General features: G+C 34.6%; 1 protein-coding gene across 7 annotated transcripts in view; it reads left to right on the top strand.

Annotated features, from left to right (window-relative positions):
• BCAS3 (BCAS3 microtubule associated cell migration factor) overlaps positions 1–16,763 on the top strand; it is a 578,866-nt gene that overhangs the window by 164,103 nt on the left and 398,000 nt on the right. For all 7 annotated transcript variants that reach the window (XR_004347453.1, XM_032616301.1, XM_032616303.1 and 4 more), the window contains one exon: positions 9,497–9,590. Coding sequence is in view for 6 of the 7 variants with exons in the window: in XM_032616301.1 (XP_032472192.1) it covers positions 9,497–9,590 (94 nt within the window). In the remaining variant the exon portion in view is untranslated. The remainder of the gene's footprint in view (positions 1–9,496; positions 9,591–16,763) is intronic.

Here is a 16,763-nt window from a genome sequence, read left to right as displayed (position 1 = left end):
ATCGCTGGTATTGATTTGATATTGATATTTTAGGCAAGATGATGATGCAGTGGAGAGAATCTCTACAAAAGTATCTGGTTGTTATATTTGTGAAGTTCATAAAGAGAACATTCAAAGAATCCTATATAGTGGCATGAGGTTTTGGTATTCGCCAAGATTAATGAGCCTTTTTGCTGGATGGCTTCTGTATTAGTACCATCAAGTAGAGTACTCAGTGCTAATTGTATTGGAAGGAGAGGTATAGGGTTATAATATATGAAAGGAAAGGGAATCATAAGATTGAGTTAAAATAGAAAAGTGGGCAAAGGACAAAATATTTCAGTGAAAAAATAAAATACTTAAAAATGGTGTAAAATCTTTAGACTTGACTTGTTATAAGAGAAAGACAAAACTACCCTAAGATACCACTTGTCACCTATCAGCATGAAAGAAATCAAAAAGCTTGCAGTATACTCTACATTTTTTAATACTCTTTTAAAAGAATATATTTACTTATTATTTATTTGGCTGTGCCTGGCATGCGGGATCTTTTTAGTTGTGACATGTGGGATCTTTTATTAGTTGCAGCATGCAGGATCTTGTTTTAGTTGTGGCACACGGGATCTTTAGTTGGAGCATGTGGGATCTAGTTCCCTGACCAGGGATCAAACCCAGGCCCCCCTGCATTGGGAGCGTGGAGTCTTAGCCATTGGATCACCGGGGAAGTCCCTGTTCTACATTTTTAACTTTTAATTTTGAAGTAATTGTAGACTCACAGTAAGTTGAAGATAGTTTCCCCAAACTGTGACATCTTATATAACTGTCGTAAAATATCAAAACCAGGATATTGACAATGACGCTTTACTGTTAACTAGGCTACAGACCATATTCAGCTCTCACCATTTGTTTTACTTGCATTCATTTGTGTGTGTATCCAGAATATTGAAAGAACTCCTATAACTGAATAATAAAAAGATAAATAGCCTTATTTTGAAATGAGCAAAGGATTTGAATAGCCATCTTTCCAAATATGATATGCCAGTGGCCAGTAAGCAGAAATGAGAGCCCTGGTACACTGCTGGTGGGAACGTAAAATTGTACAGCCGCTTCGGAAAGGAGTTATTACCATTTGACTCAGCAATTTGTCTCTGAAGAGATTTGCTCTTAGGAGATATATTACCAAAAGAAATGAAGATATATTTTCATGTAAAAACGTGTACATGAATGTTCGTAGCAGCATGATTTGTAATAGCCAAAAAATAGGAGCAGCCCAAATGTACATCAACTGATTGATGGATGGTTAAATAAAATGTGGTATATATATACAATGTAATATTATTTAGCAATAAGAAGAAGTGGAGTAGTGATTCATGCTACAAAATGAATGAACCTTGAAAATCTTACGCTTAGTGGAAGAAGCCAGTCGCAAAAGAATACGTATTGTATGAATCTATTCATATGAAATGTCCAGAATAGGGAAATCTACATAGAGAGGAAATAGATTGGTTGCCTAGGGCTTGGAGTTCGGGAGGGAATCAGGTGGGGAGTGACTGTTAATGGTTATGAAGTTTCTTTTGGGTGATGAAATTGTTCGAAATTTGATTGTCATAATGGTTGCACAACTCTGTATATATACCATATTTCCTAAAGCAATCTATCAGTTATTTAGCAGACTTAGTTTAACACACTTCCTGGAGACTGCTCCTATAAGCTTCTTCTCTTTTTCTTGTTTTCCTTACCTAACATTTTTGAAAGTCAAATGGAAGAATGGAAAAGAGAGATGAGAGAAATAATTTATAACCCATGTTTCCCCCCACTTGTGGTAAAATATATATAACATAAAATTTGCCATTCAGCCATTTTTAAGTTTACAATTCAGTGATATTAAGTACATTCACAATGTTGTACAACCATTGCCATTATCCATATCCAGAACTTTCATCATCTGTACCCATTAAACAGTAACTCCCCATCCCCCTGTTCTCACACTCCCTGTTGACCACCATTCTAATTTCCGTCTCCAATAGATTGCCCTTCATTAAAAAGACATACAGTATAAACTGTTGAAAAGGATGTGGAGAGATGAAACCTTATACTCTACTGGTGGACATATGAAAGTATCTATACTTTGGAAAACAGTTTTTCCTATTTCTTAAAAAGTTCAGTATATATTTACCATATGACTGAGCAAATCCACTTCTAGGTATCTCCCCAAGAGAAATAAAAACATGTTTCACAAAAAAGATGTGTGTGCAGATATTCATAACAGCGTTATGCATAATAGCAATCAATTGGAAATAATCCAAATTGCCAAGAATTGTTTGGTGAACCCACATGTTGTGGTCCCTCCATACAGTGGAATACACGTAAGCAATACAAAGAAATGAATCATACCTGAAGCAATATGATTGAACAAAAAGTTTATATATTTAGAAAGAAATGGAAGATAAATTGCATGATTCTATTTATTTGAAATACTTTGAAAAATTTTAGAAAAGGCAGATGAGATGAAATATACACTAGGGATTGTCTGGGGCTTGTGGTTGGTGTTCTAAAGTCATCATGAAGAAATTTGGGGGGTGTTGGAAGTATTCTAAATCTAGAATGTGGTAATGGTTATACAACTGTATAAATTTACTAAGCATTATCCACTTATATGGGGTGATTTGTATGTATGAATTTTGTGGTCATTGAGGAATGACTCCCAGCTATGATGAAGTGAAGAGATAAGCAAATCTTTTCCCCAGAAAATAAGTACATTACTGGACAGAATTGTCATACTGAGTGAAGTAAGTCAGAGAAGGAGAAACATCGTATGATATAGCTTATATGTGGAAGCTAAAAAAAATGATACAGATGAACTTATTTACAAAACAGACACAGACTCGCAGACTTAGAGAACGAACTTATGGTGAACTTATGGTTACCACGGGGGAAGTGTCGGGGGGAGGGATAGTTAGGGAGTTTGGGATTGACCTGTACACACTGCTATATTTAATATGGACAACCAACAGGACCTACTGTATAGCACAGGGAGCTCTGTTTAATATTATGTAACAACCTAAATGGGAGAAGAATTTGAAAAATAATAGATACATGTATATGTATAACCGAATCACTTTGCTGTACACCTGAAACTAATACAACATTGTTAATCTGCTATATCCAATAGAAAATAAAAAGTTAAAAAAAAATAGAGTCTCAGAGGCCTTTGGGGCAACATTAAACATGTCAACATATATGTAATTGGAAGATTGTTTTAGGGAATAATGATGTTTCTCAGTTGATAATTCCCATGATAATAATAGCACAAAGGAATGGGGAGGAAATGGAGCTATACTGGAGCAAGGAGCTATAATTTATTGCAATTAAGTGTGGAATTAACATGTAATCTTCTTGTCTATACAGCACCTTATATAGCCTGTACAGTAACCACTTAAGAAATTAATCCAAAGAATTAATAGAAGATAAAAATAGTAAACATTAAAAATAATTGTTTAACACAAAGGAAGAGGATCAGAGCAACAACAAACACCTGAGACATAAAAATAAATGGAAAATGGCAGACCTAAATCCAATTATATGTGTAATTTTATTAACTATAAATGGACTCAAGTTAAAAGACAGTGATTGTCAGACCAGAATCACTTTAGATTCAAAGACATAATTGTTTCAAGTAAAAGGATGGAAGAAATGTACCATGCAAACAATAACCATAATAGAATTAGAATGGCTATATTAATATCTGATAAAAGACTTTAAGTCAAGAAATATTGCCAGAGGAAAAGAGGGACGTTTCATAATGATAAGAGAGTCAATGTAATAGCTAGATAAAACAATTAATAATGTGTAAACACCTAACAACATAGTGCAGCAAGCATTAAACAAAATCTGACAGATTGAAAGAAGAAATTCTAGCTAACATTTACAGTTTGAGATTTAAATACTGTGCTTTCAATAATTGATGGAAAAATTATACGGAAAATTTTTAAAGATTCAGAAGACTTGATTAAGACTGTCAACCAACACGACCTAAATCTTCCCCCAAAACCTACAAACGTAAGATTGTTTTCAAGAACATCTGGAACATTTTCCAAGATAGACCATATGATTGGCCATAAAACAAATCTAAAGAATGGAAATCAATAATAGAATGAAATTATGAAATGAAAGAGTCTCAAGTAAATTAGAAAATATTTTGAATGCAATGAATATAGAAATAGAACATATCAGAAATTATAATTGCAGCTATATTATTGAATAATGGGAAAATTACAACTTTAAATGGTTATAGTAGAAAAGTGGTCCTAAATTAATAATCTTAGCTCTCCATTAAGAGATTTCAAAAACAGCAAATTATAACCAAAGCAAGACAAATGAAGTAAATAATAGAAATATGACCAGCAGTCAACAAAATAACAAACAGTGAAATGATGGGGAAAATCCAAAACTGGTTCTTTGAAAAGATTAACAAAGTTGATAAATCTGATGATATAGCAAATGGGATTGTTTTCTTAATTTCCTTTTTAATTTGGTCTTTGTTAGTGTATAGAAATGAAACTGATTGTGAGTGCTAATTTTATATCCTGCAACTTTGTTGAATTTTGTGTGTGTGTGTGTGTGTGTGTGTGTGTGTGTGTGTGTGTGTGTATGTGTGTGTGTAATCTGTAAAATCTATTACAGAGGTAATTTTCTTTCTTTTCCAATTTGTATGCCTTGTATTTCTTTCTTTTTCTTTTTCCCCCCCTTTTGGTCTGGTTGCTATGGCTAGACCTTATAGTACTATGTTGAATAGTAGTACTGAGAGTTGGCATCCTTGCCTTTTTACTGATCTTAGAGGAAAATCTTTCAGTCTTGCCCATTGTGTGTAATATTAGCTTTGGATTCTGCATATGTAACTTTTGTTGTATTGAGGTAGTTTCCATGTATTCCTAGTTTGTTGAGTGTTTTTATCATGAAAGTGGTTGAATTTTGTCAAATTATTTTTCTGCATTGATTGAGATGATCAATCAATCATCCTTTGTTCTTCAGTTTGTTAATGTGGTATATTATATTAATTGATTTTTGTATGTTGAACCATCCTTACATTCCAAGTGTAAGTCTCACTTTTCTTGGTGTATGATCCTTTTAATGTGTTGAATTTTGTTTGATCCTGTTTTCTTTTAGATTTTTGCATCATTATTCATCAGGGATATTGATTTGTAGTTTTCTTTTTGTCTTTCTCTTGTTTTGGTCTCAGGACAATGAGGGCCTCATAGATATATCTTATAATCCTTTTTATTTCTGTGACATCAGTTTTAATGGCTCTTGTTTCATTTCTAATTTTATTTTTATTTTATTTGAATTTTTGAATTTTATTTTTTATACAGCAGGTTCTTATTAGTTATCCATTTTATATATATTAGTGTATATATGTCAATCCCAATCTCCCAATTCATCACACACATGCACACACCCCCACCACTTTCCCCGCTTGGTGTCCATACGTTCTCTACATCTGTGTCTCTATTTCTGTCCTGCAAACCGGTTCATCTGTACCATTTTTCTAGGTTCCACATATATGCATTAATATATGATATTTGTTTTTCTCTTTCTGACTTACTTCACTCTGTATGACAGTCTCTAGATCCATCCACGTCTCTACAAATGACCCAGTTTCGTTCCTTTTTATGGCTGAGCAATATTCCATTGTATATATGTACCACATCTTTATCCATTCATCTGTCAATGGGCATTTAGGTTGCTTCCATGACCTGGCTATTGTAAATAACGCTGCAGTGAACATTGGGGTGCATGTGTCTTTTTTGAATTATGGTTTTCTCTGGGTATATGCCCAGTAGTGGGATTGCTGGGTCATACGGTAATTCTATTTTTAGTTTTTTAAGGACCCTCCATACTGTTCTCCATAGCTGAATCAATTTACATTCCCACCAACAGTTCAGGAGAGTTCCCTTTTCTCCATACTCTCTCCAGCATTTATTGTTTGTAGATTTTTTGATGATGGCCATTCTGAAGGGGAGGGGATGGAAAAAGATATTCCATGCAAATGGAAAGCAAAAGAAAGCTGGAGTAGCAATACTCATTTCAGGTAAAATAGACTTTAAAATAAAGAATGTTACAAGAGACAAGGAAGGACAGTACATAATGATCACGGGATCAATCCAAGAAGAAGATATAACAATTATAAATATATATGCACCCAACATAGGAGCGCCTCAATACATAAGGCAACCGCTAACAGCTCTAAAAGAGGAAATCTACAGTAACACAATAATAGTGGGGGACTTTAAAACCTCACTTACACCAATGGACAGATCATCCGAACAGAAAATTAATAAGGATACACAAGCTTTAAATGACACAATAGACCAGATAGACTTAATTGATATTTATAGGACATTCAATCCAAAAAACAGCAGATTACACTTTCTTCTCAAGTGCGCATGGAACATTCTCCAGGATAGATCACTTCTTGGTTCACAAATCAAGCCTCAGTAAATTTAAGAAAATTGAAGTCATATCAAGCATCTTTTCTGACCACAACGCTATGAGATTAGAAATCAGTTACAGGGGAAAAAAATGTAAAAAACGCAAACACATGGAAGCTAAACAATATGTTACTAAATAATCATTTCTAATTTTAGCTATTTGAATTTTCTCTCTTTTTTTGTTAGTCTAATTAAGGGCTGTCAATTTTGTTGATTATTTTTTCAAAGAAACAAACTCTTAGGGATAAACGAAAACAAGGAGGTGAAAGACTTGTACCCTGAAAACTGTAATACATTGTTAAAAGAAGTGAAAGAAGATACAAAAAATGGGAAAAACATTTCGTGCTTGTGGATTTGAAGACGATGTTGTTAAAATATCCGTAGCACCTAATGTGATATTAAATACAATATCTGTGAAAATCTCTATGACATTTTGTGGCAGTAATAGAAAAAAACATCCTAATATTCTTATGGAATCTGAAGGGACCCTGAAAAGCCGAAATAATCTTGGAAAAAGAAAAACACAACTCTGCCTCATTTCAAATCACATTGCAAAGCAATGGTAATTAAGATGATGTACTAGTGGTGTAAAGATAGATATGTAGGCCAATGGAACAGAATAGAGAGTGCAGAAATAACACCATGCATATGCATCCAAAAGATTTTTGACGAGGTTGGAAAAAGCTCACAGTGGGGAAACGGCAGTCTCTTCAACAAATGAGGTTTGGAAAACTGGATAGCTACATGCAAAAGAATGAAGTTGGACCCTTACCTTATTCCATATACAAAAATGATTATAGATTATAGACCCAGCCATTAGACTGGAAACTATTAAACTCCTACAAGAAAACATAGGAGAAAATCTTTAGGACATTGGATCAGGCAATGATTTCTTAGATATTAAACCAAAAGCACAGGTAACAAAATAGACAAATGGAGCTACATCAAACTTTAAAACTTCTGTGTCTAAATGGAATAAATCAACCAAGTGAAAAGGCACCCTATGGAGTGGGAGAAGATCATTGTAAATCATATGGCTCATAAGGAATTAATATATAGTATGAATAAGGAGTTTCTACAACTCAACAATAATAATAATAAAAAAAATAACCCGATTAACAAATGGGCATAGGACTTGAATAGAAACTTCTCCAAAGAAGATGTAGGGATGTCCAATAAGCATATGAAAAGATGCTCAACATCACTAATCATTAGCAAATCAAAACCACAGTGAAATACCACCTCCTACCTGTCAGGATGACCACTATCAACAGAACAGAATTTAACAGTGTTGACAGAAGATGGGGAGAAGTTGGAACCCTTGTGAACTTTTGGTGGGAATGTAAAATGATGCAGCCATTATGGAAATCAGTATGAAAGTTTCTCAAAATATTAAAAACAGAATTACCATGTGATCCAGTAATCCCACTTCGGCATTTATACGCAGAATAATTCAAATCAGGATCTTGAAGAGATATTTACACACTCCTGTCCTTTGCAGTGTTATTCACGGTACCCGGGAGGTGGAAGCAATCCAAATGTCCATTGCCAGATAAATGGATAAAGAGAAATGTGGTATATACATACAATGTAATAATATTACACAACCTTAGGAAAGAAGGAAATCTTTTTACATGTTACAATGTGGATGAACCTTGAGGACATTGTGCTAAGGGAAATAGCCAGTCACAAAAGTACAAATACTAAATTCATCCTTTTATTTTGAATATCTAGAGTAGTCAAAATCATGGAAACAAAATTAAAAGGTGGTTACTAAGGGTGGGAGGAGGGAAGAGGAAGAATTAGTGTTTAGTGTGTATAGAATTTAAGTTTTGCAAGATGAAAAAGTTCTAGAAATCTGTTAGATAACAATATGAGTATACTTAACAGAACTGAAGTGAATACTTAAAAATGGTTTAAGTGGTAATGAAAAAAATCTACAGACAGAAAAATGATCAGTCTGCAGCTTAACTGAATTGCAGGTTCTAGCCAGAACAATAAGGCAAGAAGATTAAAGCATTAAGATAGGAAACGGTGACAAATCAGATGTTTCTATATAATGGATTGTTGTAATGGTTGTAGTACTGTATAAAATCATTGAATTGTAAACATAAAATAAGTGACTTTTATGGAATGTAAATTACACCTCTGTAAAGCTTTTTACTCTAAAAGAAAAATTAACTTTGCCAGTGTAGGACTACTTCCTGGATTACTTCAGATTAAATTCTTTATGTCGATCATGATCCAATATTGGTACAGTAGGTTTTTCCTTTGCAACATTAGATATGTGAAACTTTTTTGTTTCTTGAGTTAATTACTTGCTTTGTAAAACGAATACATGTTATTTTAAAACTTTTTTCCTTAGGGATCATTGAACAGTGTACTCACAATGGGCAAATTGTATGGAATGTAAATTGTATTTCAATATGCTTAGTAAGAAAATTAAGGGGAATAAATTTGAGATACAAAACTGCCTGTTCCAATATACTTTTGCTTGGTAATATTTTCAAAGAAGTGATGTGTACATCTAAAATCTAGGAGTTAGATTAAAGTACAAAAGACCATAACTTTTGTACTTTAAGTAAAAAATATTTTGATAATTCCTCTAATATATGGCTGTTTGTTTGTATTTAACTTATGTTGTTTTTCACTGTTCTGTTCCAGTCATGGCCAAGAGTTTTTCAGCAGGCCATAACACAATAAGAACTCTTGCTTCTGTTCTTAGATGAAGCTCTGCATAGCTGATTTTATGCTTTTCATTTTTTTCTGAATCTACGTGTCAAGAAATTATTGTCTCTGTCATGTACAGTCAAGTCAACCAACTGTTTTTAGAGGTTATATGATTGATCTGCTGGGGACATGTTACATCTTTTCCTATTTCTGAAGTGACATTCTCACCTTATATTGCCAAGAATAATCTTCAAATGTAGTGGAAACATGTTATTTGGTCAGGGATGCAGTGGTGTATCTGTATATCTTCAGGCTCAGTAGTTGGTTAACTTCCATTTGCCTTCTTCCTTTTTGTAAAGGTGCTTGTGAGTGAGGATTCTGACAGTGATGGCATCGTGGCCCATTTCCCTGCTCATGAAAAACCAGTGTGCTGTATGGCTTTTAATACAAGCGGTATGTCCTTCCCTCCCCTTCACCCCCCCATTTATGTTATGGGTTTTCCAACCAATTTTTTGGAAATGGAAAATATGAAATATATGTGTTAGTGTATGTGAGATAGGTAAATAGTTTTCAGTAAGTGATTATTGAATGAATGAATTTATAATAAAAATTTAGAAACTCCCTAAAGATTAGTTTTACTCTGAGCAAAGTTGTGATTAAGTAGTAGCAGTAGATAAATAATAGTAGATAAACAGTGCTGTTGAACTGCATTAATTTCTGTATTATTAGTAAGGCAAGGACTTCAATATACGAAACTACATATGTATGTGAATGGCATTTTCTCTGTAACTTCAAGTTTCTTTTTAACAATACAGTGACAGATGTACTGATTAAACAGGTCTTCACATTTTAATATAGTGTGTGTGTGTGTGTGTGTGTGTGTGTGTTTGTGTTTTGCTGAACTGTTTGAATGTAAGTTACGTACGTGATGACATTTCACCCATTATGAATTAAGCATGCATTTTCTAAGAGTAAGGCCCTTCTTGTACTTTATAGGCAAATATTATATTATATTCAGAAAAGTAACACATTATGTTATCTAATATCCAAGTCATAATTTAAAATTTCCCAATTGTCTCAAAAATGGTTTCTCTAACTGCTTCAAATCAAGGTCTAATTAAAGTTTACTCCTTACATTTTATGTCTCTTTGGGTCCTTTTAATCCAATTTATTACTTTTACCTTTTTCCCCCTAAATTTCAGTGTCCAGAGCAGTTATCTTATCCAAACTCTGCATTTGTCACATATTTTTTTCATTATAATAATGTTTTCCTTATTCCCTAAAAGGCTTTTAAATACATTCAGGCCTCAAGATTTTTTTTTAAACTTCCTAAGTATTGCTGTCTACATCATTTCATCCCAGCAGGAGACACATTATATCAGGCTCTCTTGCAATTTATGATACTATGTTTGATCACAAGAATAAGTTAGTGACCCATCAGACATCTACATTTTGCAAATAGGTTGTCTTGTGGAGATTAGCAAGTGCAGAGTGTTATTTTGGCCTCATTTCTGAAACAACTTTTTACTAAATAGTTTTGTTACATTGAAGGCTATAGAATGGTGGTTTTTCTAGTTCTATCATATTTTCTGTATTGATTAACTGCTGTATTTTAAAAAAGATTTTTCTCTCATCAACCATAAATGAACCATAGTTCTCCTGTATGCAAAAAACAGGGCAAAAATGTAATACTTTCTCTTTAACAATTTTCATAGTTAGGAATTGGTTTAATACGTCCAGTGGTGGAATTCCACTTCAGTGGACTTATTTTTAAAATACTTTGATTATGAATAGAAGATAAAATTGCTCTTATGCTTTCAGAGCTGAAACAATCTACGTAAGTTTGCAATCTTTTCCTTGCTTGGTGGGTCTGAAGAGACTGCCATTTTTATCTTATTCTGCAGAATATTAGGTAAAATTGATGGAAAGGCCCATCTTTTCCCCCTTCTTTTCATCTTTTCAGATAAAGAATGATGGTAAGAGGATAATATAAAGTATTTTGAATAATTTTCCTCTGATTATCTTAGGTATTTTCAATAGAGAGGAAGATTTTGTAGTAATTGTTGATCATTAGGATTGATTTAATTAATGAAGACAAAGATTTATTGAAATGATCTGAATGTTGTGGGAATTTAGTTAAGTTTGAAGAAACAGTCCGGAAGTTATGTCACTTATAGCACTCTACTTGGAGTAACCAGCATGACTCATTTTGATAGTCCATCTGTTATGTCAGATCTCCTTTGTATTAATGTATATTTCATATTGCCATAGTTAGGGTGCTGCAGAAGTCTGAAGCTGTATTTTCTCCTGTCTATGAATTTCCATTGTTACCAGAACATCTTATATAACTTAAAGAATGTTTTAGTTACTTCTATCATTGTGTCCCAGTTTTCATAGTTTCAGAATGTCATATAGTTGGAATATTACAGTATGTAGCCATTTCAGATTGGCTTCTTTCACTTACTAATATGCAGATATTTAAATCTCCTCTGTGTCTTTTCATGCCTCGATTGCTCATTTCTTTTTAGCACTGAATAATATTCTATTGTATGGATGTATCATACATTATTTACCATCTGTATATATTATTTATTGAGCTGTCTGTATCTTTCATCCACTTTTTAATTGGTTTGTTCATTTTTTGATTGTTGAGTTTTAAGAGTTCTTTGTATATTTTGGATAACACTCCTGTATCAAATATGTGTTTTGTACATATTTTCTCCCAGTCTGTGATTTGTCTTCTCATTCTCTTGAAAATTTCTGAAAATCAAAGTATTTAATTTTAATGAAATCCAACTTATCAATTATTTCTTTGATGGATCTTCCTTTTGGTGTGTTATGTAACAGCTCAATACATATAAATTGGCATTCTTGTACTGTTGTATTCTTAATTTGGTCTCACACCAAATCTTATAATTTCTTGGAGGGAAGAGAATTTTATGAGAACTATTTTATGAGTTTTAGGATCTCTTACAGTTCTTCTTGAATCTAAAATAGAGCTTCTTAACCTGGGTCTGAGAGGTCCATGGGTAATATTTAGACAGTATGTGAACCTAGAAAGAAAAAAATTCATCTTTATTTTCTTTAACCTGTAGTGAAAATTTCTTTCACTTATGAATATGTACAATAACCCACTGAAATACTAGCTTGCTGGTGAGTTTGTGAGTAATAGAAATAATGGATATTTTCATATCATTTTGATGTTATTTATATAATTCTCTAAATAATGCTTATGGTTCAAAATCATGGTAGAGCCTATATTTTAATATATTAATAAAAACATATTCTACCACATGTCAATTTTTATAACCCCAAGTATTTTACTTTGTCTTTAAAAAAATATTATTCTGAGAAAGAGGTTCCTAGGCTTCACCATGTTGCCGAAAAGGTTCATGGCACTAAAATGTTTATGAGCCCATTCATGCTTGGTGTGATTTCACCTGTTTAAACTAAACACATTGGAAGCTAGACTTCATTCACAGTGCCTGGTTCAGTCCGTACCCATGGAGTCTGCTGGTGGCATAGGGACTTTTTTAAAAAAAGGAAGATAAATCCTTTGGGGAGTAAGGACAGAGTGCTAGGAGGTGAATGTTAACTTGGTCTTCTGCTTTTGGAGAAAGTTCTTAAAAAGGAAGCCAGTTCTAAATTGGAACCAAAAGATGATTAGGAAATAATGATTCAGTGCCTGGTATATAAATTAATATTAGTTGAATGAATGAGGCAAAAAAAATATGGCACATTTGACATAGATTTTGAAGCAGAGGCTATACAGTGGACTCATCAGTTTGTTATGTGGCAGATTTATTTTTCAACGTGTCAACATTTCTGCAAAATTTTATAAAATGCTTTGTATCTCTGTAAAAATTTGAATTAAATGGAGGGTTCATAATTCAGCAAGCACTCACAAAATTGGTTTGCAAAATCTTTTATAGAAGCTGGTAGACACAGATTTAGTGCAGTTGCTTACAATTCATCTTAGTTATTTACTGTTCATCTCTGAGTATTTTTGCCATTCAGAATATGACTTTTATTGTTTGAGTATGAACAAGTATGTACATAAAATATTCAATTCTCAATGATTTGAAAACCTTGATTTTATTTTAGCTATTCAGTAGCTGCACAACGTCTTAGAGAAAGGTATTGCGCTCAGCTATGGCTGCTAACTATTATCCAGCTCCTGTCACTAGGTGACATTTTATTTTGTTTTTCTAGTTTCTGTATCATGTTTCTCGTTTTATCCTAACATTCTCGGATTCAGACATATACACAGACATATGAAATATTTGAGGCAAGAGGCTTCTTTGCCATTTGTAAATGCATGAATACCGTAGTAGTTATTTTTTTTCCTTGTAATTTTTTATGTAATACTTAAAAATATTTTGGGGAGATCAAATGTATTTTCTATCAAAATTTAAGTTCTCTATGAATTTACTTATAAGATGAGGCACTTTTCTGTTCTCTGGCTAAGTTATTTCTGTTAGCTTCTGAACTTTCATTAATTGCTATTTTGTACAAAGGCACCATTTAAAAGGCCCTTGCCATAACACTTGTTTTGTTGTTGTTTAAATAGTACCTTTTCAAAATTAACTTTGTAAATCCTCTAGTAATACCCCAGTTTTTCCTTACATGTATCCAATATATATTTCAAAATTTATTTGTATTCAAGTTTTAACTAACCCTCTAATAATTCTCTATTTGGTTAAAGGCATTTTCATCTGGTATGTAATGTGGCCAATAATGACAATAGTGCTTGTTGAAGTACTCTTAATGGGCATAGGGAAGTTCACTTAAAAAAATAAGTTTAACAAAACATATAAGAAAAGTTGATTGCCTGTTTTTTGTTTTTAAACCTGATTTTCTCTAACTGGTTTCCCTGTATACGTGTGTCACTGTTATACTTTTATTTAGAGAGGCCTGTTTTTAACTGCCAGAATTATTACCATGTCCTGTATATCAAAATTCAAGAACAAACCAGGAATGCTGTCCATCTCCTGAGAAATTTTAAAAACAATGTACATGATGGAATAACACTGCAAAGTGAATTAAGGAGAAAATGTAGGTTGTTTGACTGGGTGGCATGCAGTTCAGCCTTGTATGGGACCTATTCAGAAAAGAAATTAAGGGGTACCATTAAATAGAGCTGTGAAACTTTCAGTTCAGCAGCTGCATTCAGTTTGTTTTTCAATTTCTCCTTCCCATTCTTGTTTATTAGCTATGAGGGAGTCCTGAATTAAAATAAATATTTTAATGGCAACATTTATGATTTGGTTAGAAGAACCAGGGAGACATCATGCTTAGATCTAGGCAGATTCAATATGGGTGGTGTAAGTTTGTTGCTTTCAATTATTTAGATACACGATGAGTATATTTTCTATTGTATTTTCAACCTTTTCTAGGGAACTTCTTTTAAAATTAATAAACTATTTTTAGAGCAGTTTTAGGTCCACAGCAAAAGTGAATGGAAAGTGCAGAGAGCTCTCGTATTCCACCTTTCTCCCATCCCCCCCACCCCTCAGGCCCACACCAAGAGCCTCCCACGCTAACAGCATTCCACACCACATTGATCATTTTCTTACAGTTGACGAACCCATGTTGACACATTATTATCATCCAAAGTCCACAGTTTACATTAGGGTTCACTCTTGGTGGTGTAATTTCTATGGGTTTTAACAAATTAATATGAACATGTACTCACCATTATAGTATCATACAAAGTAGTTTCACTGTCCTTAATGTTTTTCATGAAATTTGAGACTTCTCAGTCATTATTTCTGCCTCTTTTCCCCTCTTCTTTCCTTCTTGGACTCCTGTAGATTCACCTCCTCGATAGTATCCCACAGATCTCAGAGGCTCTTCATTTTTCCTCGTTCTTTTTTTGTCAAGCTGGATACTCTCAATTGATTTCTTCTGCTGTTTAAATCTGCTTTTTGAGCCAGCCCCTCTATTGAATTTTTCATTTCGGTTATTGTAAATATTTTTCTACTCCAGATTTCTATTTGTTTCTTTTTATAATGTTATCTCTTTATTGATTTTCCCTACTTGGTGAGACATTCTCATACTTCCCTTTAATCCTCTAGACATGGTTTCTCTGTATCCTTGCTAGCATTTGGTAGTCTCATCATTTTCTATTTTGTATATATATATATATATATACACTAGATATAGGCCCTCTGTAAGATATGTGATGTGGAAATCTTTTTTCCCAGTAACAAGTTTTTCCTTTTGTATTTTTAGTAGGGTCCTTTGCAGAGCAAAATTCTTTACTTTTTGTGAAATTCATTTTTTCCTATTTGTTTATCTATTTATTTATTTATTTATGACTGTGTTGGGTCTTCATTGCTGAGCACGGGCTTTCTCTAGTTGTGGTGAGTGGGGGCTACTCTTCAATGTGGTGTGTGGGCCTCTCATTGCGGTGGCTTCTCTTGTTGTGGAGCATGGGCTCTAGGGCACGTGGGCTTCAGTAGTTGTGGCACACGGGCTCAGTAGTTGTGTCTCGCGGGCTCTAGAGCGTAGGCTCAGTAGTTGTGGTACATGGGCTTAGTTGCTCCGCGGCATGTGGGATCTTCCCGGACCAGGGCTTGAACCCGTGTCCTTTGCATTGGCAGGCGGATTCTTAACCATTGCACCATCAGGGAAGCCCAATTTTTAAAATAATTTTTTATTCGTAAATTTGGGATTGTGCTATACATTTGTGAACTTTTATTTATTTATTTTTTTTTTTCGGTACGCGGGCCTCTCACTGCTGTGGCCTCTCCCGTTGCAGAGCACAGGCTCCGGACGCGCAGGCTCAGCGGCCATGGCTCACGGGCCCAGCCGCTCCGCGGCATGTGGGATCTTCCTGGACCGGCGCACAAACCCATGTCCCCTGCATCGGCAGGCGGACTCAACCACTGCGCCACCAGGGAAGCCCATTCTTTTTTTTTTATTTTTAATTTTATTTACCTGGCTGTGTCGGGTCTTAGTTGCAGCACTCAAGATCTTTGTTGCAGCATGTGGGATGAGGGCTTTGTTGTGGTGACGGCTCTCTCTAATTGTGGTGTGTGGGCTCCAGAGTGTGCGTGCTCAGTAGTTGGGGCATGCAGCCTCTCTAGTTGTGGCGCATGGGCTCAGTAGTTGTGGCACATGGGCTTAGTTGCCCTGTGGCATGTGGGATCTTAGTTCCCTGACCAGGGATCGAACCCGTGTCTCCTGCATTGGAAGGCGGATTCTTAACCACTGGACCACCAGGGAAGTCTCTGTATTTATATTTAAATTTATGATCCCCTTTGTGTTATTTTAGGTTTATGACCAGGTTTAGGTCATGATTTTCCCCTATTCTTTGCTACTTCATAATTTTTTCAAGATACTATCCTTCCTCCATTGAATTGCTTTTTTCTTTTTTCCCTTTTTTTTTTTTTTTGCGGTACGCGGGCCTCTCACTGTCGTGGCCTCTCCTGTTGCGGAGCACAGGCTCTGAACGCGCAGGCTCAGCGGCCATGGCTCACGGGCCCAGCCGCTCCACGGCATGTGGAATCTTCCCAGACCAGGGCACGAACTCGTGTCCCCCACATTGGCAGGCGGACTCTCAACCACTGCGCCACCAGGGAAGCCCATTGAATTGCTTTTGTACTTTCCTTAATAACATAC

This window comes from Phocoena sinus, chromosome 20 (genome assembly GCF_008692025.1).
Source record: "Phocoena sinus isolate mPhoSin1 chromosome 20, mPhoSin1.pri, whole genome shotgun sequence".
NCBI lineage: Eukaryota > Metazoa > Chordata > Mammalia > Artiodactyla > Phocoenidae > Phocoena > Phocoena sinus.
The sequence above is the reverse complement of the archived record's forward strand: the minus strand, read 5'-3'. Positions and strand labels throughout refer to the sequence as shown.